This window comes from Dendrobates tinctorius, unplaced genomic scaffold (assembly GCF_039654945.1).
Source record: "Dendrobates tinctorius isolate UK_male_01 unplaced genomic scaffold, ASM3965494v1 ptg000138l, whole genome shotgun sequence".
In the NCBI taxonomy this organism is placed as follows: Eukaryota; Metazoa; Chordata; class Amphibia; order Anura; family Dendrobatidae; genus Dendrobates; species Dendrobates tinctorius.
The window spans coordinates 27,707,501-27,734,457 of NW_027361806.1; the positions used below are offsets into that span (position 1 = coordinate 27,707,501).

Sequence of the window (26,957 nt, forward strand, 5' to 3'; positions counted from 1 at the left end):
CAGATCTATGCGATATCCTAATGTTCAAATCGAATTTATGGGGATTTTTTTTTATAAATGATTTTCTCCAAAATCCCCCTGTGAGAAAAAAACAAACCTTGGAAAACTCTTCCTACTCCTTTTCTATGGGGAAACCACTTTGCTGTGCATATAATCTTTTGAGCTTTTTTTTTTTTCTAGAAGGTTTTGAAAAACTCCTTTTACACTTTGTTCACACAGAGCTTTTGAAATGTTTTTTTGGGGGGGATTTCATGCGTTCCAAAAACTGCTTCAAAAACACTTGGAAAAACCTTTCCAATTCCTTTTTATGTTCAATCTTTTGCACCTATACTTGGGTCAGAGGACTGTCGCTCATGTGAGGAGTTTTCTCAGCTTTTTTTTTTTTTTTTATCCTGAAGAAGTTTTGAAAAACACCTGAAAGAAAAGTTGATCCTGAAAGAACGTTCTCCAATCACAGTCCAAACAAAAGACTGCAAACCTTAGGAGAAAAGAGTTTCCCAGTTTTTAGTGTTTTCTAAAAGAAGTTCTCACTTGAAAAAAATAACTGCTGTTCAGTACTTAAAAACAAAAACCCCTGAATACAGTCAAAAGTGACATGCGCTTTCTTTTTATTTTTTTTTCTACCAGGCGTTTTTCAAAATCTCTTCAGGGAAAAGTTGAATAGAAGCCTCGTATGGACAGCAAGGTGGATTTCCCACGGAACTAAACTGGAAGAGTTTTCCGAATGTTTTTGAGGACAATTTCTCAAAACTCTGTGTGAGAACTTTGCCTTTGAAGCAGATCCTGAAGGAAAATGCCTGCAAAAACTCTTCCAAAAATTGCCCAAAAATGCAGCACTTCCTGAAGCGGTTTCCACTTGAAAAAAGTTTGGATTTCTTAACCTCAAAAAACTCTGTGTGTGGCCTTTTGATAACATCATGAAGTAGTAGCCTGCACGTTCTTTTCACCTGTTATTTTCAAAATCCCTTACGAACAAAAAAAAAAAAAGCCCAAAAAACCTCCTGAACAACAAAGTGTATTTCCCATAGAATGAATTGGAAGAGTTTTCAGAGCATATTTTAAGAGGTTTTCTGGAGTTCGTCTTCTCTATTGGAAAAAAAAAACGCTTCCTAAAACAGCCTCATGTGAACATGGCCTACCCTACTGAAGTGGTCTCCAAGCATGCTGAGAGTTGTAGTCTCAGAACATCCATGAGACAGAACTATAACATCTTTTATTATAGCGATAATTAGCGACCCATCGCCCGCGCTCCTAATTCCGGGCGAGTTCTTGGGTGGCACGTAGTGCGCTCGTCTTATCGTAGTCCGTGCACAATTGCTCGCACCGACCGCGTGGCGCTCCAGTGAACGATTACACACACCATTGACTTTTATGCTGACGCTGCCGGCCCAAATTACATCTGAAATGTTCCTAAGGATCCAGTCAAAACGCGGCCATTTTCTTGCTCTTCTGAACTGAGGCGTTTATCTAATAGAGATAAGAGAAGCGGAAAGGCTGGTGGATAATGGCTGCGATGCTGGGACGTGCTGACTGCAGCGTGTGAACCAGACCGTAAATAACAAGAGCGCGGAAACTCCACAAGACAAGAGGGAGGCGAGCATTGTAGAGAGAAGCAAATCCACAGACATTCTGGGATCTCTGGTTGCACAATCGCAGCATGGCGGAATACCGCACAATTCACCTCTGTCAATCTTGTTTTCGCAAATTTCAGGAAACTTTCAGAAGTAGCGCTAACAAAACAAAAATCACTTTTTAGCAGCAATTTGTCTTTTTCTTGCAGGAAACAAACATATAATTAGTGAACATTAAGCGAAGCAGAACTTTATTTTATTGGGGGGGGGGAATGTTTTTTTTTTTTTTGTTAGGCCTGTTTCACACATCCGTTTGTCAGCATCAGTCAAGATCCGCCGATTTGCTAAAAAAACGGATCTGCCATTTTTCTTGGCGGATCCGTTTTTTCCCCCCATAGACTTGCATTATCGGCGGATCTTGATGGTTCATCCGTTGGATCCGATATTTTGCGGATCTGCCAAAATTTTGGCATCCGCTGACATCACTGCACGGACAATGCAACGTTTTTTCCAACGCCGGATCCGCATTTTTGCTACTCCGGAAGACTTAACCTTAAATACCGACTGCAGAAAAATCTCTGTCCCGCGAGATGCCTGCCCGCTCACGGATTATTGTAGTGTTTTTTTTTGGTTTTTTTCAGCGCGGTTCGTTTAAAATTGACATATCAGCGGATCCCAGCGCACCAACGGTCCGGTAGCTCACGTTGGTGTATCATTGCCCGCGGATCCATTCTCCGCCTTTTTGGCGGATACCAACTGACAAGGAAACGTAAGCGTGAAACAGGCCTAAGTGATGATTTTTTTTTTGCATATACCTCCACTATTTAGTATTTACTCCCGGGTAAAATCATACATGTGTTAATAAATGTGTTGTTTTTAGTTTTTCACGTTACGACTCTTGTATGTTCACACAGTTTGTCGTTGGTGAGAATTCAGCACCAAAATCCACATTAAAATCCCTCAAATCTGCTTACAAATAGCTTTACATTCATTGCAAAGCAGAACTCGCCCACCGTGCCGCCGCAGGTTCTTTCAGCGTGTTTTTAATGGTTTAGAAAAAGCATCAGGTCAATTCTTTGGTGCGTTCTCTACACCAATATCACAGCAAAACATGGATTTTTGCCAAAGTTTTTGAGAATTTTGATGTTTTTTGCAGCATAATTGTGCCATTTGGGTATGTGCACACAGAGTATTTTGAGGAGGTTTTTGAAGCACAAGCCTCCAAATTGTCCTCAAACTCTAAAATTACTACATGGCCTAAGACTCATCCTATTGCTACCCCCCCCCCCCCCCAATAACTAAAAGTGCCTAAAAAAAAAAAAATCACACTGAAAACTTCAAAAAACCACATAAAGGGGCAGCACTATGATATGCACGTGTACAGACCGTGAATCGTGCCGTATTGCCCCCTGGTGCCCACAGCTGGTAATTACACAGGGAGGGTCAGATCTGGCGCGGTCTGGAGGGACAGCGAGATCTTCCAGGAATGTTTCCCATTAGCACCGTGTGACTTACAGCTCTGGACAAGGACCGTCTCTAATGCCTGACGGTTTTTTATAAACGATATAAATGTGGTTTATTAGGGAGGAAGCGCTCATCTTGCATTTTTTCACTTTGGGGAGGAAACTGCCCTCGTTTTCCAGGCAGTGGTTTGTCAGCCGCGGCGCAAATATCTGTAAGATGATTTTAACACATGTTCCGGGCGTCCTGAGAGATGAGCTCCTCCGGACAGTGCGGTGTGTGCGTCAGCAGGGCCGGTGGCCATTTCCATCACCGCGACGCAAGATTTACCGGGAGGATATTTAATGTTCTAATCAATACCTTGTGTCGCTCCCATCCGGACTCGCGCCCGCCACGGAGCCTCGCAAATCGCTTGCATATTTGTAAACCACGAGCAGGCAGTTTTTGCAGAGCTGGACCAGCCGATGACAACACTGGAGCTGATCGGGTGTCACGACCTCGCTGCTTTTGCTGAAGATCGTCTCCCATGAGGTGCTGCTGGCAAAGAAAACACAAATGACCTCATGTTCTCGGACACAAATGCCAAAATAAAAGCGTTATACGAAACAGGAGGTTTAGCCGAGCGAGGGGAGGAATATGACGTGTGACCCCCCCCGCGATCTGCTGGAACAGACCCGTAGACGTGAACCCAAAGGCGACAGATGGAGAAAAGCTGCGAAAAAATTGTTCAGCGTTGCAATAATAAATATCACTATTTCAGCGCAGACTTGTCTGTTCCTAGGAAAGCTGGGTGACCCCCGATGTGGCTGTGACACGTGGGAGAGGCAGTATCCAGCTTTTCTATAAATATACAAACATCGCTTCCACCGGTGATTAACCGCGAGCATGTGCCAGTCTGACAAGAGGCAGGACAGATGTAAAACCCACCCAAAAGTGGAGGTACTGGCCGGTTTGGGGGGATAGTCAGGGCAGGACTTCAACAAACTGCATAAAGCAGTTAAGCTACATCTTATCAGAAAAATCTGCTTCTTTCACCATTCCCTCTGAAAAATCTGCTATAATGAAGCTCGACCTTGTACTGTCAGCTCACTGAGAGATCAGTATACAGCTATGTCTATGGAGAAGAGAGAGAGAATGTGTGTGTGTGAGAGAGTGCTGCTGCTTTTTAGTAAGTGCTTACTGCACCCCAGCAATGGATTCACAGCTACACTTCTCAGTACTGCTGTATAATGTCCTCCATGCTGCTGCTTTCTAGTAAATGCTTTGTTTCACTCCAGAGCTGACTTATCAGGTTAAATGCTCGATACTATTGTATATTGTCCTCCATGCTGCTGTTTGCTAGTAAGCGTTTTATTTCACTGCAGAGCTTGGTTCACAGCTACACTGCTCAGTATTGCTGTATACTGTCCTTTATGCTCTTGCTTATTTTAAGTGCTTATTCTATTTCATACCAGTGATGGATTAATAGCTACACTAGTCAGTTGTGCTTTATAATTACCACAATGCCTCTGCTTTATAGTAAGGTATTTATTTAATCAAACTGGGATTCACAACTCTACTCAGTACTACTATATAATGCCCACCATGCTGCTGCTTTAAAGATTTTTTTCTTTTTCTATAGAATGGGTTGTCATAAGTTGATTTCAAATTGTCCTGCTTTGTGCACCAGTGATTGGCTTAGGATTGCACCAACAAATGTTGAGTTTCACTTCAGCACCCCCACAGGAGAAACTAAGTATTACATTACTCCACTGGAAATCAATCAAACCCTACTTAATGTACAGTCTTCCAGAAATGCAGTCTTCCAGTAAAAGTTCTGCATGACATGAGCTTCCTGAAGCAGAAGGCCCTCTATGATTCCAGAACGGTGCAGCTTTCTTAATGCCATGCTCCTTAAAGCGTGGGACGTGGTGGCTGTTCACAGCGATCACACGGAGAGCAATTGTCAGAAGCTTTTAGTAATTATGATGAGAGAAAATCCAGATTGATCCCAAGTAGACTTCAGAATACAGCGAGGCGTAATCCCGGCAAAACTAATAACAAATATGTAACCGGAGAAAATTCAATTGTCCAATGCCGAGCGCAGATCAAAAGAGCGTAAAGGAACAGGGAAAAAAAAAATTTAAGTAAATAAATTTGGCGACTCCGGCCTGTTTCCAGTGTAATGAAAAGTTAATGATTTCCATTTTCTTCTGACTGCCGGACCGGCTCCCAAATCTCACGTGTGTAAGAACATTTATGTACTCGAAATGACTCTGATTGAAGAAGTGCGCTCCGCCGTCCCCACAGATCAATTTGCTTCTTTTCTATTTGATGTGTGTCAACAAAAAACAAAGAAATACTTTGTAAAATAAAACAAAAAATATCAGCCCAATAGATCTGAGCCGCTTCTATCATAACCGGATTGTCGCCGGAAGGCAAAACTCACAATCATCACTGATGGAGGCTCCGGGAACTGGGAACTATGGCGCCCATGGGCAGAACGGAACCGGAATCTGTTTCTTCTGCAATCTATTACTTTCTGTTTTCAGCTATTTCTGTCTTGGGTGTTGATTCTAAAAGCGTTGTCATAATTCAGCATCCAAATATTCACAAACCCTGAGAATCTTCAAAACCATCCAGGAGATGCTGAGTGTTTGGGCGCATGCGGTACTGATGCCGCTATTAGGTGACACCTTCTCTGCACCCGTTCTCTGGTCCTCAGTGACTGTCCGCACCGCCCCGATCTACAGAAACACAACAAACCTTCTGGAATCACTGATTTTTTTCTTTTAATGCGGCGCAAGAAATTTGCCAACTCCTACTGGATCCTGAGAGATCGCCCCTTTTTCTGGGATCTTCCTGAGTTCGGAAATATATGTATAGGGATTTCTATGACCATCTGATAATTCCAAGATATCTAATAATTCAGTATCCATAGACGTTTCATTCATTCTAGATATCTAAGGATATATTTAATCCAGAATCTAATGATGCAGAAATGCTAATAATCTGCAAGGATTCCCAAGTCGGGAATGCCTGGAGAAACAAAGAATCTTGTGTCAGTACTTAGGTTTGTCGTTCCCACCTACAGAGGCATTTCTGACTTCACAATTCAACATCTTTAGACAATATGGAGTCTGCCTTTTTTGCCCTTTCATCCAGAAGAGCATTTGTGAGGTCAGACCCTGATGTTGGGGAGAGGTCGGACTCGCAATCTCCGGTCTAGTTTATACCAATTGTGTGATCCGTCACAGCACAGAACACGTTTCCTCCAGAGTCCAGTGATGGCGGCATTACATCACTTCATCCGACGCTCGGCATTGCGCTTGGTGATGTACAGCTGCTTGCAGCTATTCGGCTGATACTCCTGATGGGGGTGCAGTGATTGTGCTGATACCAGAGGAGGTCTGGATTCTGCAGTTATGGGGTCTGCAGAGAGGTGGTGACTTTTCTGCCCCCCGCTCTGTAATGTTACAGGGTCTCTACTTGTGTCCACTGACCTCACGTCACCACTTTCAAATGCTATCCTAATGTAAAGCAAGACAGCAATGGAAGCTGGAATGAAGGTCTGTCCTCAATGATGAGTGTTTTGTCTTAGGATTCAAAGACCACTGGAGATTGTTCAGGAGATCACATGGGTAACGCCATAAAGAAGCCTTCATTAGGGAACGTGAAAGTGTCCCAGGAGCCGTTTTTCCACGTAACATCCCCAGGCCGCACGTTCCTTGCACTACTGTAAACTGCCTGCATGGCCTAAACCTGCTCCTATGCCGGCAGCGTCTCCGGACTTTTCTCCATAGAGCACATCGGCTATGTCATTGATCGGTGATTACACAGGAGCTGCCGGCAGCGGATCCCTGATGATTTGTACAATCAGCCGAAGAACCTTCCTCAGACGACCATTAATGACCTCAGTGACGGCAGCCGAGCCCAGAGGTGCCAGGATTTCTGCACGAGGCTCAGACTCCAGACTGGATAAAATGAGATGATGAGAATTTCATTTCCATTTTTCCATCATTTGCAGATCAGTGATGTTCTCCATCCAGTGACCTCCATCGTTCACCACTTCTCAGTGCTGTAATTTCAATGTTGAGGAGAGCATGCCTATACAGTATAGTTCTACAAACTGGCCCCCTGGAAAAAATAAACTATACACATAACGTCCCTATTTGGAGGGAGCGGATCCTGCGCTGTCCACAGTATGACATATAAGTGTTGGCAGCTCGCGCTGATGTGACCTTGTCGGTGGCACCAGAGCCGCAGGTTGGCTCGCTGACAGCCCGCACAGCAGAAAGGACAGATGGTGCTCTGGGAGGTTGGAGTTCAGTTCAGTGATCAGCATGGAGATAAAGACGGCCGAGCACGGGGAATATTAAACACCCAAATCTGCCAGACAAATAAGGGGTCAATATGTTATACTTCATCTAAACACAGATTTACTGGTGGCCCGAAACGCTGGTGACTGGGAGCTGGCGCATCTCTCAGCCCTGTACACAGGGGTGACGATTCCTGTGTCTCCAGGGACGGCAGCGGTGGGGAGCAAGTCTTATCCGGGGCTCCGGTTATTAGCTCATACATAGAAGACCTTCTTTACTGTGATTGGCATTTCCACTTTAGATTACCGGAGCCGGCCGCCGGCATTCTTCTCCTCGGCTCGGGATTCTTGGCATTAGACTGAAGAATGTTTTCAAGCCTTTAATAATCCAATCAGAAAGTGAAAATACAGAACCATCTCGTCTGACACTTTTTTTTTTTTTTTGTCCGGATACATTTGCCCCATAACCGAGCCGCCTGTTGGTATTTCCATTGGCTGATGATAACTTGCAGTAAGCCGCTCTCGTATGCAATTTATTCATACATTTCAATAGTCGCGGTTACAGAAGTTTATTTTTTCTACTTTTATTTTTTTTGTCATTTTATTTTTCAATTTATTTATTTTTCTCTTCACACTGAAGCCAAAAAGATGAACTTATCTCTTCGTGAAATGGACTTCAGGTCTGAATATAGATCACAGCTCTTTAATTTTTTTTTTTCTACTTCTGATAAAGCCAATTCTTTAATATTCCTTCTGCCGCGCATTTGCCAAATCGCTCCACAAAGAAAAGAGTCGTTGGAAGGAAAGTTTCACATAAAAAATGCTGCGTATTATGCAGCTTGATATAAGTAAGGTAATTTTCTGGGCAACTTCCAATAGTCTCTAATGGAAAAATGTCATGACAGCCAAGATGGAGGCTAGAAAATGTTCCGGGTGCTGAGAACGCAGCCGGCATCACAAACCAGAGCAAAGAAGCTTAAATAGTTTTCTCTTAAAGAAAAAATAATAAACAAAGTTGCCTGGAGGTTTAAAGCCATCGCCAGTCAGAACAAAAAATATTAAATGTACGTAAACTTTTACAGGACTTGACGAAAAAAAAAAAGTAAACTTTTGAACTTTCCTAGGAGGATATTAGGCTAACTCAGATATATAGTAAAATAACCTCATATTATAGTTCAAATTGGGACATACAGAAAACTCCGAGGGGCTACAAGGGACCCCAGTCTTAGCCAAGGAAGAGAGCCGTCAAGCAACAGCGGATCCGACACTGGCAGACACAGCCCATCCTTCCACATTTCTACCTGTTGTGGCCTCTGCAGAGAAATGAATGGTGATCCGAAGCAGTGCGATCACCAAGTGACAACCAAGGGTTATCTGCTTCAGTCTTATAAAAGGTTGTATTGGTGCACAAATATCATGAAGACATGAAGATACATACTTTTGCCCATGGTCTCGTTTTCACTGCAGGTCTGCAATTATGAAAGCGAGTCAGTTTCATGCTGGGGCTCAAAATACTTATAATCCTAGAACTGTCTGCCTTTTTTGCTGCTGCATCACACTGTTGAATCATGTGTAGTCTGTGATCTATTAGAATACCCAAGTCTTTTTCCACACATGCTGTTGCTTAATTCTATTCCCCCCCATTCAGTATATGTAACTTTAATTTTTCTTGCCCAGATGTAGAAGCTAATAGCTCAGTCTAGGTCGGCTCTCCTCTTGGGGTTTTGAGTAAGGGGTTTGCAACCCTGAAGTCGTCACACTTTCCCTCCCACAAAGTAACCATGAGGATACCGATAAGGGAACTGCACCCTGAAAATTCCTTGTGATGGACACACGACATAAATGCTCAGAATATATATAAGGTGTCTGTGTAATACCATCCAGACCTTCAGCCACAAATCTCTCCATCATGGCCAAAAGCACCAGAACAATGGAGTGCACTGTTTAAAAAATGAAAAGGCATTGCTGTGCAAAAGTGCCAAAAACTCAAGTGAGGTCCCACACCCAATAAGTTCAGGCCCTGCAGTCACCACTCCAGGGGCACGTCTGAACCTCAGGCTCTCAAACTAGTGGCACATGGATGTGTAAGATATGTGGCAGCCAGTGTGCTCCCCAAAGCTTCCTTTAGTGTGCATTAGTGTATTCGCTCCATAGAAGCAGGGCAAGAGCCACTGATGGGAACAGATACTGTATGTGATCTTAGCCAAAAGGCCGCAGTGACCGTCCAGTCTCCAGAGCTAGGACTATTGGTTCCAAGCTTATGTGTTAAGAGGGGCTGGTTCTCCTTAGAGACGACTGTACAGGCAACACTTCATGGCATAAAAGTATGCAGGTTGGCTCCCCCACAGAGCTCAGTTGCAGATGGCTGTTCCGGGTGTTTGCCGCTCTTCAGTGTATGGTAGAGTTTGGATGGCTGAATGTGACGCCTTTTGTGCAACGTGGGGCAAATGCTGGTTCAGGCGGACTGTAGACGAGTCTTTGGCTCAGCAACTATTCTTGGTCACATTGCAAGGCTCGGACATTGCCTTATAGTGAAGTCACCTCCCTTAGGGTCATTTTTTGTGGGAGTGCTAAGTATATGATGTCAATAAAGCAGGAGGCAAAGGTATCATCACAGGTTAGAAGACACACGTCCGGATAAGCAGCTCTTGGATGAATGTAATTCTGCTTTGTCTAGCTGAATGCAAGATTCAAAGCTCCTCTGGATGGACCAGGGTCTCCTCTAGACTCCGCTCTCACGCCTGTGGTTTTCCCTCTATGCTGGACAAGTGCATTTAGCATGGGCAAAGCACTTATTTTGGGATGTCCCATGCTGGCTATTTACTGGACCTCTGATCATGCCAGCTCAGTTCCTCCTCAGTGACTCGCCTCTCTGATGTTACAAGATGTTAGTGATCGATGCTTTATCCATGATGCCCACGCCAGTGTCCCTGCTCCACGGCCTCGGATGTAAATGCCAATCATCATGGAGGACCTAATGGCAAATGTCCACTGGTGTCACATACAGTCATATGTTAAAGTTTGGGCACCCCTATTAATGTTAACCTTTTTTCTTTATAACAATTTTGGTTTTTGCAACAGCTGTTTCAGTTTCATATACAGTCATATGTTAAAGTTTGGGCACCCCTATTAATGTTAACCTTTTTTCTTTATAACAATTTTGGTTTTTGCAACAGCTATTTCAGTTTCATATGTCTAATAACTGATGGACTCAGTTATATTTCTGGATTCAAATGAGGTTTATTGTACTAACAGAAAATGTGCAATCTGCATTTAAACAAAATTTGACCGGTGCAAAAGTATGGGCACCTCAACATAAAAGTGACAATAATATTTCGTAGATCCTCCTTTTGCAAAAATAGCAGCCTCTAGTCGCTTCCTGTAGCTATTAATGAGTTCCTGGATGAAGGTATTTGTGACCATTCCTGTTTACAAAACAATTCCAGTTCAGTTAAGTTTGATGGTCGCCGAGCATGGACAGCCCGCTTCAAATCATCCCACAGATGTTCAATGATATTCAGGTCTGGGGACTGGGATGGCCATTCCAGAACATTGTAATTGTTCCTCTGCATGAATGCCTGAGTAGATTTGGAGCGGTGTTTTGGATCATTGTCTTGCTGAAATATCCATCCCCTGCATAACTTCAACTTCGTCACTGATTCTTGCACATTATTGTCAAGAATCTGCTGATACAGAGTTGAATCCATGCGAACCTCAACTTTAACAAGATTCCCGGTGCCTGCATTGGCCACACAGCCCCAAAGCATGATGGAACCTCCACCAAATTTTACTGTGGGTAGCAAGTGTTTTTCTTGGAATGCTGTGTTTTTTAGCCTCCATGCATAACGCCTTTTTGTATGACCAAACAACTCAATCTTTGTTTCATCAGTCCACAGGACCTTCTTCCAAAATGTAACTGGCTTGTCCAAATGTGCTTTTGCAGACCTCAGGCGACTCTGTTTGCGGCGTGCTTGCAGAAACGGCTTCTTTCGCATCACTCTCCCATACAGCTTCTCCTTGTGCAAAGTGCGCTGTACTGTTGACCGATGCACAGCGACACCATCTGCAGCAAGATGATGCTGCAGGTCTTTGGAGGTGGTCTGTGGATGGTCCTTGACTGTTCTCACCATTCTTCTTCTCTGCCTTTCTGATATTTTTCTTGGCCTGCCACTTCTGGGCTTAACAAGAACTGTACCTGTGTTCTTCCATTTCCTTACTATGTTCCTCACAGTGGAAACTGACAGGTTAAATCTCTGAGACAACTTTTTGTATCCTTCCCCTGAAAAGCTATGTTAAATAATCTTTGTTTTCAGATCAATTGAGAGTTGTTTTGAGGAGCCCATGATGCCACTCTTCATAGGAGAATCAAATAGGAGAACTACTTGCAAGTGGCCACTTTAAATACCTTTTCTCATGATTTGATACACCTGGCTATGAAGATCAAAGCTCAATGAGGTTACAAAACCAATTTAGTGCTTCAGGAAGTCAGTAAAAAGTAGTTAGGAGTGTTCAAATCAAGAAAATAAGGGTGCCCATACTTTTGCACCGGTCAAATTTTGTTTAAATGCAGATTGCACATTTTCTGTTAGTACAATAAACCTCATTTGAATCCAGAAATATAACTGAGTCCATCAGTTATTAGATATACGAAGCTGAAATAGCTGTTGCAAAAACCAAAATTGTTATAAAGAAAAAAGATTAACATTAATAGGGGTACCCAAACTTTAACATATGACTGTATCTAATAACTGATGGACTCAGTTATATTTCTGGATTCAAATGAGGTTTATTGTACTAACAGAAAATGTGCAATCTGCATTTAAACAAAACTTGACCGGTGCAAAAGTATGGGCACCCTTATCATTTTCTTGATTTGAACACTCCTAACTACTTTTTACTGACTTCCTGAAGCACTAAATTGGTTTTGTAACCTCATTGAGCTTTGAACTTCATAGCCAGGTGTATCAAATCATGAGAAAAGGTATTTAAAGTGGCCACTTGCAAGTAGTTCTCCTATTTGATTCTCCTATGAAGAGTGGCATCATGGGCTCCTCAAAACAACTCTCAAATGATCCGAAAACTAAGATTATTCAACATAGCTTTTCAGGGGAAGGATACAAAAAGTTGTCTCAGAGATTTAACCTGTCAGTTTCCACTGTGAGGAACATAGTAAGGAAATGGAAGAACACAGGTACAGTTCTTGTTAAGCCCAGAAGTGGCAGGCCAAGAAAAATATCAGAAAGGCAGAGAAGAAGAATGGTGAGAACAGTCAAGGACCATCCACAGACCACCTCCAAAGACCTGCAGCATCATCTTGCTGCAGATGGTGTCACTGTGCATCGGTCAACAATACAGCGCACTTTGCACAAGGAGAAGCTGTATGGGAGAGTGATGCGAAAGAAGCCGTTTCTGCAAGCACGCCACAAACAGAGTCACCTGAGGTATGCAAAAGCACATTGGGACAAGCCAGTTACATTTTGGATGAAGGTCCTGTGGACTGATGAAACAAAGATTGAGTTATTTGGTCATACAAAAAGGCGTTATGCATGGAGGCTAAAAAACACAGCATTCCAAGAAAACACTTGCTACCCACAGTAAAATTTGGTGGAGGTTCCATCATGCTTTGGGGCTGTGTGGCCAATGCTAGCACCGAGAATCTTGTTAAAGTTGAGGGTCGCATGGATTCAACTCAGTATTAGCAGATTCTTGACAATAATGTGCAAGAATCAGAATCAGTGATGAAGTTGAAGTTACGCAGGGGATGGATATTTCAGCAAGACAATGATCCAAAACACCGCTCCAAATCTACTCAGGCATTCATGCAGAGGAACAATTACAATGTTCTGGAATGGCCATCCCAGTCCCCAGACCTGAATATCATTGAACATCTGTGGGATGATTTGAAACGGGCTGTCCATGCTCGGCGACCATCAAACTTAGCTGAACTGGAATTGTTTTGTAAACAGGAATGGTCACAAATAACTTCATCCAGGAACTCAATAGCTACAGGAAGCGACTAGAGGCTGTTATTTTTGCAAAAGGAGGATCTACGAAACATTAATGTCACTTTTTATGCTGAGGTGCCCATACTTTTGCACCGGTCAAATTTTGTTAAAATGCATATTGCACATTTTCTGTTAGTACAATAAACCTCATTTGAATCCAGAAATATAACTGAGTCCATCAGTTATTAGATATATGAAACTAAAATAGCTGTTGCAAAAACCAAAATTGTTATAAAGAAAAAAGGTTAACATTAATAGGGGTGCCCAAACTTTAACATATGACTGTAATTAATGCCCAGGACAGTAGAATGTAGATATTAGAGGGCTAGTCCACAAAATAACTTGTGGATCATGGGGTCAGACTGCAGGAACTCCCAACAATCCAGAGGCCGGGACGCTGAAATGCCCCATCAGCCACTTACTGCAGCAATGCTCTACTGCTTCCTCGTGAGCCTGTTGGAGATAGTGGAGCGCTGCACTCAGCTGCCTGTGGCAGTCCCATACAGTAAAGATGGAGCGCTGCACTCCCAAGCAGTAAAGATGGAGTGCTGCACTCAGCTGCCTGTGGAGTTCCATACAGTAAAGATGGAGTGCTGCACTCAGCTGCCTGTGGAGTTCCATACAGTAAAGATGGAGTGCTGCACTCAGCTGCCTGTGGAGTTCCATACAGTAAAGATGGAGTGCTGCACTCAGCTGCCTGTGGCAGTCCCATGCAGTAAAGATGGAGTGCTGCACTCAGCTGCCTGTGGCAGTCCCATGCAGTAAAGATGGAGCGCTGCACTCAGCTGCCTGTGGCAGTCCCATGCAGTAAAGATGGAGCGGTGGCAGTCATGTGCCGCCAATGCCCGATTATTTTCATTCTCTGGTGCAGGTGGTGACACCCATGAAGGATCACGTATTCTCCATGCAGTTCACTCCATTTGCTTTCAGCTCAAAACAATAAGGAGCGCGGCGGAGCGACCGCACCTACACCGTGTGCACAGGGCAGGCGTGCAATAGCCGTGTCTGTTACACACATCCGTCTTTCAGATCAGTTGCTATCCGCCAAAATGGCGGAAAACGGATCCGTCGGCGGACTGAGAGGAACGTGTGGCAGCGGACCGTTGTTTAGACGGATCTGGCGACGGCTGAATTTTAAAGGAACCCGTGCCGAGAGAGAGATTTTCTCAGCCGCTAGACCGGGATTTAGGGTTAAATTTCCGGCAAAGGCAATTCTTCCGGGCATACGCAGTGTACAAATGCGGATCCGGCCAGCAAAAAAACGTTTCACTGTCTGTCCTGTCATGTCGGCGGATCCGTTTTTTTGCAAAACGGCGGATTTTGACTGATGGAGACAAACGGATGTGTGAAACAGGCCTTACTGGGGTCCGACCGTTTACATCCGTCCTTCATTCAGAGGGCCATACGTGATCATTCCGGGGAATTGCTGCAGGCTTAAGCTCCTCCTGTTGCTTTAATCCTTAAAGGGACAGTGCCCCTTTATCGCAGCAATCATCGCTCTATTACATGAAATCCAGAGCAGATAATCCTAATCTACAGCCTTAATTCTCCACAGATTCCCATTAATAGAAAATATTATCCACATTTAGGGATTATAAACTGGAGTATAATCTGCAGATTGTGTCCTGGAGAGTGATATATTAGTGTATTACCGAGCAGAAAACGCGACGGCTGCAACTGCAGATATAACCAGAGCTCGTATGTACCAGGTAACCAGCGACTCCTCGGTCACTTGTATAGGACAGGTGTATACGGCTCTGTACACGCTGAGAGCGGCTCATTGGTCACTTGTATAGGACAGGTGTATACGGCTCTGTACACACTGAGAGCGGCTCCTCTCACTTGTATAGGACAGGTGTATACGGCTCTGTACACACTGAGGGCGGCTCCTCTGTCACTTGTATAGGACAGGTGTATATGGCTCTGTACACACTGAGAGCGGCTCCTCTGTCACTTGTATAGGACAGGTGTATATGGCTCTGTACACACTGAGGGCGGCTCCTCTGTCACTTGTATAGGACAGGTGTATACGGCTCTGTACACACTGAGGGCGGCTCCTCTGTCACTTGTATAGGACAGGTGTATATGGCTCTGTACACACTGAGAGCGGCTCCTCAGTCACTTGTATAGGACAGGTGTATACGGCTCTGTACACGCTGAGAGCGGCTCATTGGTCACTTGTATAGGACAGGTGTATACGGCTCTGTACACACTGAGAGCGGCTCCTCTCACTTGTATAGGACAGGTGTATACGGCTCTGTACACACTGAGGGCGGCTCCTCTGTCACTTGTATAGGACAGGTGTATATGGCTCTGTACACACTGAGAGCGGCTCCTCAGTCACTTGTATAGGACAGGTGTATATGGCTCTGTACACGCTGAGAGCGGCTCATTGGTCACTTGTATAGGACAGGTGTATACGGCTCTGTACACACAGAGCGGCTCCTCTCACTTGTATAGGACAGGTGTATACGGCTCTGTACACACTGAGGGCGGCTCCTCTGTCACTTGTGTAGGACAGGTGTATATGGCTCTGTACACACTGAGAGCGGCTCCTCAGTCACTTGTATAGGACAGGTGTATACGGCTCTGTACACGCTGAGAGCGGCTCATTGGTCACTTGTATAGGACAGGTGTATACGGCTCTGTACACGCTGAGAGCGGCTCATTGGTCACTTGTATAGGACAGGTGTATACGGCTCTGTACACGCTGAGAGCGGCTCATTGGTCACTTGTATAGGACAGGTGTATACGGCTCTGTACACACTGAGAGCGGCTCCTCTCACTTGTATAGGACAGGTGTATACGGCTCTGTACACACTGAGGGCGGCTCCTCTGTCACTTGTATAGGACAGGTGTATATGGCTCTGTACACACTGAGAGCGGCTCCTCAGTCACTTGTATAGGACAGGTGTATACGGCTCTGTACACGCCGAGAGCGGCTCATTGGTCACTTGTATAGGACAGGTGTATACGGCTCTGTACACACTGAGAGCGGCTCCTCTCACTTGTATAGGACAGGTGTATACGGCTCTGTACATACTGAGAGCGGCTCATTGGTCACTTGTATAGGACAGGTGTATATGGCTCTGTATACACTGAGAGCGGCTCCTCAGTCACTTGTATAGGACAGGTGTATACGGCTCTGTACACGCCGAGAGCGGCTCATTGGTCACTTGTATAGGACAGGTGTATACGGCTCTGTACACACTGAGAGCGGCTCCTCTCACTTGTATAGGACAGGTGTATACGGCTCTGTACATACTGAGAGCGGCTCATTGGTCACTTGTATAGGACAGGTGTATATGGCTCTGTATACAACACGAGCATCCCCCGTTATCCGGCCGGTATTTACCGTGTACGACACTGCAGAGACGAGAGCGTACCTAGAGGCAGAGAAGAGGTCGTGCAGAGCGTAGCTGGGGGCAGAGAAGAGGTCGTGCAGAGCGTAGCTGGGGGCAGAGAAGAGGTCGTGCAGAGCGTAGCTGGGGGCAGAGAAGAGGTCGTGCAGAGCGTAGCTGGGAGCAGAGAAGAGGTCGTGCAGAGCGTAGCTGGGGGCAGAGAAGAGGTCGTGCAGAGCGTAGCTGGGGGCAGAGAAGAGGGCGTGCAGAGCGCACCTGGGGGGCAGAGAAGAGGGCGTGCAGAGCGCACCTGGGGGGCAGAGAAGAGGGCGTGCAGAGCGCACCTGGGAGGCAGAGAAGAGGGCGTGCAGAGCGCACCTGGGGGCAGAGAAGAGGGCGTGCAGAGCGCACCTGGGGGCAGAGAAGAGGGCGTGCAGAGCGCACCTGGGGGCAGAGAAGAGGGCGTGCAGAGCGCACCTGGGGGCAGAGAAGAGGGCGTGCAGAGCGCACCTGGGGGCAGAGAAGAGGTCGGGCAGAGCGCACCTGGGGGCAGAGAAGAGGTCGGGCAGAGCGCACCTGGGGGCAGAGAAGAGGGCGCGCAGAGCGCACCTGGGGGCAGAGAAGAGGGCGCGCAGAGCGCACCTGGGGGCAGAGAAGAGGGCGTGCAGAGCACACCTGGGGGCAGAGAAGAGGGCGTGCAGAGCGCACCTGGAGGCAGAGAAGAGGTCGGGCAGAGCGCACCTGGGGGCAGAGAAGAGGGTGTATACGGCTCTGTACACACTGAGAGCGGCTCATTGGTCACTTGTATAGGACAGGTGTATACGGCTCTGTACACACTGAGAGCGGCTCCTCTCACTTGTATAGGACAGGTGTATACGGCTCTGGACACGCTGAGAACGGCTCCTCGGTCACTTGTATAGGACAGGTGTATATGGCTCTGTACACACTGAGAGCGGCTCATTGGTCACTTGTATAGGACAGGTGTATATGGCTCTGTATACAACACGAGCATCCCCCGTTATCCGGCCGGTATTTACCATGTACGACACTGCAGAGACGAGAGCGTACCTAGAGGCAGAGAAGAGGTCGTGCAGAGCGTAGCTGGGGGCAGAGAAGAGGTCGTGCAGAGCGTAGCTGGGGGCAGAGAAGAGGTCGTGCAGAGCTTAGCTGGGGGCAGAGAAGAGGTCGTGCAGAGCGTAGCTGGGGGCAGAGAAGAGGTCGTGCAGAGCGTAGCTGGGGGCAGAGAAGAGGTCGTGCAGAGCGTAGCTGGGGGCAGAGAAGAGGTCGTGCAGAGCGTAGCTGGGGGCAGAGAAGAGGTCGTGCAGAGCGTAGCTGGGGGCAGAGAAGAGGTCGTGCAGAGCGTAGCTGGGGGCAGAGAAGAGCTCGTGCAGAGCGTAGCTGGGGGCAGAGAAGAGCTCGTGCAGAGCGTAGCTGGGGGCAGAGAAGAGGTCGTGCAGAGCGTAGCTGGGGGCAGAGAAGAGGTCGTGCAGAGCGTAGCTGGGGGCAGAGAAGAGGTCGTGCAGAGCGTAGCTGGGGGCAGAGAAGAGGTCGTGCAGAGCGTAGCTGGGGGCAGAGAAGAGGTCGTGTAGAGCGTAGCTGGGGGCAGAGAAGAGGTCGTGCAGAGCGTAGCTGGGGGCAGAGACGAGGTCGTGCAGAGCGTAGCTGGGGGCAGAGACGAGGTCGTGCAGAGCGTAGCTGGGGGCAGAGACGAGGTCGTGCAGAGCGTAGCTGGGGGCAGAGAAGAGATCGTGCAGAGCGTAGCTGGAGGCAGAGAAGAGGTCGTGCAGAGCGCACCTGGGGAGCAGAGAAGAGGGCGTGCAGAGCGCACCTGGGGGGCAGAGAAGAGGGCGTGCAGAGCGCACCTGGGGGGCAGAGAAGAGGGCGTGCAGAGCGCACCTGGGGGGCAGAGAAGAGGGCGTGCAGAGCGCACCTGGGGGCAGAGAAGAGGGCGTGCAGAGCGCACCTGGGGGCAGAGAAGAGGGCGTGCAGGGCGCACCTGGGGGCAGAGAAGAGGGCGTGCAGAGCGCACCTGGGGGCAGAGAAGAGGGCGTGCAGAGCGCACCTGGGGGCAGAGAAGAGGTCGGGCAGAGCGCACCTGGGGGCAGAGAAGAGGTCGGGCAGAGCGCACCTGGGGGCAGAGAAGAGGGCGCGCAGAGCGCACCTGGGGGCAGAGAAGAGGGCGCGCAGAGCGTACCTGGAGTCACAGAAGCAGCTCCACAGTCCCTGGCCGTGACTCCACAGGAGACGATTGAACACACGGTTAAAGCTCCGGTACAAGTGTAAACACTCTACATCCGACACGCGCCAGACGCGCTGCAGAACCGAGCGAATGTTTGACCTCACGATGTCCAAAATCTGAGAAGAGAGAAAAAGAGTCAGACGTACCGTGTAAACCCTGGAGATGACAGGCGAACAGAGCAGGTATCACCAGGAGGGGGCGCCACATAGTATAAGGCAAGAAATCCCAGTATTTACCATGATATCACTTTTGGGCCCCCCTACATAAAGCCGGTCAGTGGGGGCCCTGCTGATACAAGAAGCGTCTAGCCAATGCTCTGCAGAAAAACAATCCATGATCTGTTCATCAAAATTCACTCCCGATGGGACATATGCATGGATTCTGTTAGCGTTACAATTCCTCTGCTTCTTGAGGCCGTGTCAGGCTGTATCTCTGCCTATGACTTCCATAAAACAGATTCACCCCCGAATTATCGCCAGACTTAGGTGTTTTTATTGAAGAACCGGAGGGGGCTGAAATCTGAAATGCCGAATATTGCACGGCCAAGCAATGGGGGAAAAGCCGAGGTTCAATGCAGAGGAGGAGAATAATCCACAGAGGCGGCAGTCAGAATAAAATGCCGCCATATAGATGTAATACCGCTACTCCGTAATCTATAGGGCCATAATCTCTGTATACCTCCAGTACTACACCTGACATATTTTGGAGATATTTAACAGACCCGTCGCAGCCCGATGGGAGTTGTAGCTTTGGGAATCCGGCTGCATGGATTCTGACTGGTATGCGATGAGCTCGCCTCCTGGGCTCCGTCCTTCCTGATGGATCATTGCATATAACATCCTATATGATATCCACCTCTGAGGGGGCAGACGTCGGCCACCAGACAGACCCCAGTCACTACCGGTACATATAAAAACCAGAAAGCAGAGAAGATACATGGGTAACAGCCGACGTCTCTTACCTTTCTCTGCTTCACAGAATCCAGCTCTATCAGCCAGTAGGACGCCACCTTGGGTTTGTGATATCGCCAGTTCTCCATTATCTGTACAAGCACAGTGGAAAGGTGTTAGAAATCCTTGTGTTTGTGCAGAATAATTATAAGGAATGGGGAAAAAAGAAATGAAGCCATGAAGAAGAGGTAGAATTACACCAAGTGAGTCTACATTCACCTTCCTTGCTGTTGGTAAGCAGGGGCGGGGCAGTGGGCGTGGCTAAGAATATTGCTTACCTGCCCCGGAGGAGCATCGTGGGTGCACACAGAGCTCCATCACAGGGAATGGTGTGGCGGTAATTCCTGCACTAATGTGCTGCAGAGGACGCTACAAACCGGCATAAAAGTGCAAGACAAAAGGGACTATAGATTATCTGGTGCCTCAAACCACCAGGGATGGAAATAAACCAATTGTTATAAGCGGCCATTGGACTATCAAGGGGAGCAAAAGCATCCGGCACAGTCGCCTCCCTGCCTAAGGTGGAGTACAGGAGCAAAACAGAGCTCCATCAGGGAAGCAGAGAGGCAAGATAGTGCCCAGTAGACACCAGGTACTGCGCGCCAAAAAACACAAGACGCTAGGCACAGGGGCACCTTGGGTAAAGGGGGCATGTTTCGGCTCCGAGCTAATGGATACGCCTTACTGGATGCTTGTATTTATTTTGCAACCTGCCCTCACTAGTATGATCGGGTAAAGGCCACTTTAATATTTTTTTCGTTTTGATTAATTTTCCTGTTTGTGACTCATGGCGGCTTTTACAGTTGTGTTAAAAAAAAAAAAAAAAAGTGCAAATACTCTTTTAGGCAGCAAAAAGGTCCTCGCTCGGGTCCTAGTAGGTACAAAGAAAGTCTCCTTCTCTCAGCATCTCCCTGCATTACATGTAAGGGCTCCTTCTCTCAGCAGGTATAACGTGCAATGTTTCATTTCACCTGCGGAGGTGCTGCAGGGTGACAGAACACTCGCTTGTGGGTTTCACACCTGATCGTGGGTGATCTGGTCAGTGGTGCACCCAATGATTACCGCAGACTAACACATCGACCAGTGGCTTCATCATCGTCCCTACCCTTCCAGTCCAATTCTTCCACCGTCATGGCTGAAAGGGTTCTGACACCTGTTCCAGATCCTGAATGTGACGATCACTCACGGCCTGGAACAAATGGTGTACATAGGTGCGGACTATCGGCTCCTGACCTCTGCAGATCTTTACGTCTATTTCATGCTGCTTTTCCGCTGCACTTCTGGCCCCGCAGCCAGGACACGTTTCAGTCCTGACGGCTTTTGGCTGGTGCTGCCGGTGATTTTTTTTTTCAGCCTGGGAAATATCCATCCTGAGTAAACGTTACCTCTGAAGTAAATGGTCCCTGCGGTGCGCTTCCACCAGAGCTGTAAACTAAGAAAACACTTTCCCCCGCATCCGCGGCTACATCTCACTGGTAGAACCGTGCCGGTGCCACTGGGACTTCTTCTTGAAGAGCGTCCAGAGGTTGTAAAAAGAACATAAATCTTTCCCCTGTTTTTCGTGGCACGTCGGACTGTAAGGACGCGGCAGTGGTGTGCCGGAGCGGGTTACGGCCCCGAGGAGAATCGGCGTGAATGTTAATTGTGTGATTCCCCGGCTCATTGTCAAGAACATTCTTCTTTTTCGGCAGGAGCCGCTCGAGTTCTCAACGGACGCGCAGAACAAAAGTCACTAAAAGCATTAAGCTTAAGGCTGTCTTCACACACAGCGGTTTTTTTCGCGTTTTTCCCGCGGATTTACCAAAAAATCCGCTTAAAAGAAGCTTCCCGTTCATTTTAATGCATTTTGCACTTTTTGTGCTTTGCAGTAAACGCAGCCTGCTCATTAATTTCACGGTAAATTCTGCATTTCTGGCTATTTTCTATGTGTCTGGGGACGTGCGGAAAAAATCGCGGCAAAACGCACGTTTTCTGGGAAGGAGTCCTGCTTTTATGCAGAAATGTACTGCATACGTGTGCACATAGCCTAAGGGGAACGTTCATTCGGCTAATCAGATATTCATTATGAAGGTTCTGGATATTCCGAGCGTTGTGTATTCGGTGACTTACAGGAGAACGACGCTGCGGACCGCGGCTGGACACAAAACGACGCCTCGAGACATGCTGATAATATGTAAATGAGGGCAAAAAAGTCTCTATTATCAGCGATTTATTGAGAAGAAAATATTGAGCCTGGTCCTGCAGCCATTCATGATGATGGGGTTAAGCCGCAGTACCAGGCTCTGCCACAAGGTGTGTATGGCGCTGTGCAACATGTGAAGGGGACACGTGTTTGCTGGAGCATCGGAGCCGATTCATTCTGCTCATCAGCCGCCTGCATAAACGAGCCCCTGTACCTGCAGGTAGTCACCGACTAAAGGGACAATCCTAATGATCAGCAGGGGCCCCAGGGCCGGCCCCTCACTAATCACTGACAGTCCATGCCCAGAATGGGTCAAAAATATATAAGCCACTGAGAACCTCAGGAAATAAGATCTAATTTCTGTCCATTTTCTGAGTTGTCACTTCCCCCTCCGGCAGCTCATTAGCATCACTCTGTGCTTTTTATGCAGCTACAAAGGATCTGCCTCCTCCATGCTTTACACTGCTGCTTTTCCCAGCACTAGAGATGCAGGTCCCGATCGCATGGTGACAGTATGCTGTATAACCAAGATACCCATGAACCCTGAAGTGCGATACTGCACTGAGCCCCATACTGCGGCACACAGGGTGACTCAGCCCTGAAAGTACAGAGCAGGGGTAAGGCCAGAAGTGGAAAAGTTATTGGTCCACAGGAGTCTGATGACCCGGCATCTGCCGGAACGATGTGTGCGCTTACTTCATCTATAATGGCGCATGTTTCATCTTCATCCATCTTCCCTGGAAACCTGATCCTCATGTTCTGAAGAACGTGTAACGTTTGTCTCGTCAGCTCCTCTTCCTGGTCTTTGGACATATGATGAAGAGTGGATTCATTCTTAAGGCAGAGAAAAAGCAGAAATGGTGAAGAAAAGTCAACGAAAAGGAAAAACCAATAGATATGAGGACATTAACAGATGCATAGGAGCTCCCCCTAGTGGTGGCCAAAGACAGAATATTACCGTATGTATCTCTGTATACAGGGAGCTTCCCCTAGTGGTGACTGCAGACAGGATCTTATCATGTATCTCTGTATATAGGGAGCTCCCCCTAGTGGTGACTGCAGACAGGATCTTATCATGAATCTCTGTATACAGGGAGCTCCCCCTAGTGGTGACTGCAGACAGGATCTTATCATGTATCTCTGTATATAGGGAGCTCTCCCTAGTGGTGACTGCAGACAAGATCTTATCATGTATCTCTGTATACAGGGAGCTTCCCCTAGTGGTGACTGCAGACAGGATCTTATCATGTATCTCTGTATATAGGGAGCTCCCCCTAGTGGTAACTGCAGACAGGATCTTATCATGTATCTCTGTATACAGGGAGCTCCCCCTAGTGGTGACTGCAGACAGGATCTTATCATGTATCTCTGTATACAGGGAGCTCCCCCTAGTGGTGGGGTTTAATGACTCAGTTGAATGTGGACCTTGACATTCTAGTATCAGTAAATGCAATGTGCTAAGTCTATTTTCCCACTCTTGTTCTCCATGTTACATGTACAGGTTTGCACTCTGGCCACTTGCAAGACTTTCTACACTGGCTCACAGCGGGGGCTTTTCCTTCAGTACCTGTACATGTTCGTATCTTGCTAGTAAACCTGACCCACAATACATTCTGGAAGCCTGACCTGAGTCTTGGTGCCACTCACCAGTGTTGGGTACATACTGCTGCACATCCCCGTGTGCGGCACTCGGTGCGATGATGAGCTACGATTCAGTGAATTGGTCCGGTTCCCTGAGGACAGCCTGGAGACTTGTGCAGACACCTTGGATGAGAGCGGCCGATGCTGCTCCACGTGTGGAGACTGTGCGTTCAGTGCGGTGATGGAGCGAGGGCAGCTCACAGAGCGCCTAATTGGAGTTGATGAGGATGATGGGGATGTATAGGTAAACGGCCGTGATTTTATCGGAGGCTTAAAATGCACCCTACCTGCAAAGAAGCACAAAATACTGAGGTCAGGTGGCAATTATCTGCAGGATGTGGGGACACGGTGTCATGTGCAGGATCGGGGGACACGGTGTCATGTGCAGGATCGGGGGACACGGTGTCATGTGCAGGATCGGGGGACACGGTGTCATGTGCAGGATCGGGGGACACGGTGTCATGTGCAGGATCGGGGGACACGGTGTCATCTGCAGGATCGGGGGACACGGTGTCATCTGCAGGATCGGGGGACACGGTGTCACCTGCATTGACACTATAGGCAATTGCTTTGTGCTGTTGCTAGCAGTGTAGTGCAGGTGAATGGGGTCACATAGCGACTCCTAGGGCACCGCTACAAGACACAGCTGGGACCCAATTAGAGTTTAGCGACGTGCTTGTCGCGGTGGTCTAGGGGGCACAATGAAACCACACTGGTCTGCATTACGCTGCACTGTAGCAATCGTTGGCCGGTGACCTGCGTCGTAGCCACAGCCTTGATGATGATTAATGAACTGTGTGATTAATTCTAAGATGGAAGTTTGTCATTGGAAATTCTGCCTGGTTCTAATGTTGAGCTGTGAATCCTGTAGTGCGGTGTCTCCTGGCGATGGCGGACTGCAGCTTGGCTGCACCATTCCCTACGGCACAAGCACAGCCTCGGATCACTGCTCACACCGTGCCTTACTTTTGTCATCAATGGTTACACAAATTGCATCATTGTAACCAGCAAGAGTCTGCGCCTCCCAGAAGTGAAACCACCAAGAAGTGCCTGAAATAGAAAAACTGTAACCAAGAACCTCAGATGTAACCACGAACTTCCTGCCTCTCAGTCATTATTCTGTGGAGGGAAAGAAACGGTGCCACAATGTTTCCACCAATGTCCTGTACACAATTACCGTAAGTAGTGTATAGGAGAGTAGGAAAATCAAGATGAGCCGCCCCGGTTCACACCCAAATTATGTGATATAAGCATCCTTATACAGTGGCATGTGAAAGTCTGTGCACCCCTGGTCAAAATTACTGTTATTGTGAACAGTTAAGCAAGTTGAAGAAGGCATGATCTCTAAAGGGGCTAAAGTTACAGATGACCCACTTACTTTGTATTTTAGGCAAAAAAAAAAATTATATGGAAGCATCATGTGGAAGCATGTAAATAACAAAGAGTACGGAGAGAGACTACAGTAATGAATGCCTATAGGATCGGTGCAAGAGGAGTCCTAAAGATAAACGTGAAAAATAACGGAGGAGCCTGATAATATCGGCCACACAGAGGAGAAATGTAATAGAAGAATGGCTCAAAAACCAGTGGAAAGATGTAAGAGGGAGAGTAATACAACAAGGCTGCACCTATAATGTCTTCTAATCAATCATCATCATATCTAATAAGAGGGAGGATTTGGGACATTTCCGCTGCTGGCTGTAATAAATGGCTTTGTGTTTGTGTATACAGCCTCGCTTCATTTCCTGTGTTAAGGATTGTGGGTGATTAATGGACACTTGGACGCCGGCTTTCAGAAGGACCAATATATGGAAATCTATTCCTAGACACAGTGAGAAATAAAAATGCATCCTAAAATCAGCGGCCTTCTATGTCCACTCCTGGAAATGTCGTGTCATAAAGAGTCTCTGTCCATATAGCAGCGAAGCCGCTCTTATAATGGTGAGCTGCTCTAAAGGTGACACATTGGGGGCTCGATCACACTGACCTGCACCTCTAATGGTGGCACATTGGGGGCTTGGTCATGTGGAGCTACTCCTCTAAAGATGGCACATTGGGGGCTCAATCACACAGACATGCTCCTCCAACGGTGGCACATTGGTGGCTTAATCACACAGAGCTGTTCCTACAATGATGGCACATTGGTGACTCAATCACAGGGAGCTGCTCCTGCAAAGGTGGCACACTGGGGGCTCAATCACACGGAGCTGGTCCTCTAATGGTGGCACACTGGGGGCTCGATCACACGGAGCTGATCCTCTAATGGTGGCACACTGGGAGCTCGATCACATGGAGCTGCTCCTGCAAAAGATGGCACACTGGGGACTCGATTATATGGAGCTGCGCCTCTATTGGTGGCACACTGGGGGTTCGATCACACGGAGCTGCTCCTCTAATGGTGGCACACTGGGGGCTCGTTCACACGGAGCTGCTCCTCTAATGGTGGCACACTGTGGGTTCGATCACACGGAGCTGCTCCTCTAATGGTGGCACACTGTTGGTTTGATCACACGGAGCTGCTCCTCTAATGGTGGCACACTGGGGGCTCGATCATATGGAGCTGCTCCTCTAATGGTGGCACATTGGTGACTCAATCACAGGGAGCTGCTCCTGCAAAGGTTGCACATTGGGGGCTCGATCACACGGAGCTGCTCCTCTAATGGTGGCACACTGGGGGCTCGATCACACGGAGCTGATCCTCTAATGGTGGCACATTGGTGGCTCAATCACAGGGAGCTGCGCCTGCAAAGGTGGCACATTGGGAGCTCGATCATATGGAGCTGCTCCTCTAATGGTGGCACATTGGTGACTCAATCACAGGGAGCTGCTCCTGCAAAGGTGGCACACTGGGGGCTCGATCACACGGAGCTGCTCCTCGAATGGTGGCACACTGGGGGCTCGATCACACGGAGCTGCTCCTCTAATGGTGGCACATTGGGAGCTCGATCATATGGAGCTGCTCCTCTAATGGTGGCACATTGGGGGCTCGATCACACGGAGCTGGTCCTCTAATGGTGGCACACTGGGGGCTCGATCATACGGAGCTGCTCCTCTAATGGTGGCACACTGGGGGCTCGATCACACGGAGCTGCATCTCTAATGGTGGCACACTGGGGGCTCGATCACACGGAGCTGGTCCTCTAATGGTGGCACACTGGGGGCTCGATCACACGGAGCTGCATCTCTAATGGTGGCACACTGGGGGCTCGATCACACGGAGCTGCTCCTCTAATGGTGGCACACTGGGGGCTCAATCACAGGGAGCTTTTT

At 47.6% G+C, this 26,957-nt stretch overlaps 1 protein-coding gene across 3 annotated transcripts in view; it reads right to left on the bottom strand.

Moving 5' to 3' along the window:
• TTLL7 (tubulin tyrosine ligase like 7) overlaps nt 1–26,957 on the bottom strand; it is a 204,912-nt gene that overhangs the window by 54,949 nt on the left and 123,006 nt on the right. For 2 of the 3 annotated variants that reach the window (XM_073544895.1, XM_073544893.1), the window contains exons 18-22: nt 23,694–23,974; nt 22,743–22,880; nt 19,876–19,956; nt 18,870–19,030; nt 3,393–3,569 (exon numbers count right to left, since the gene is read on the bottom strand). In XM_073544895.1, coding sequence (XP_073400996.1) covers nt 3,393–3,569; nt 18,870–19,030; nt 19,876–19,956; nt 22,743–22,880; nt 23,694–23,974 — 838 coding nt within the window. The remainder of the gene's footprint in view (nt 1–3,392; nt 3,570–18,869; nt 19,031–19,875; nt 19,957–22,742; nt 22,881–23,693; nt 23,975–26,957) is intronic. The other variant, XM_073544894.1, reaches the window with a different exon arrangement.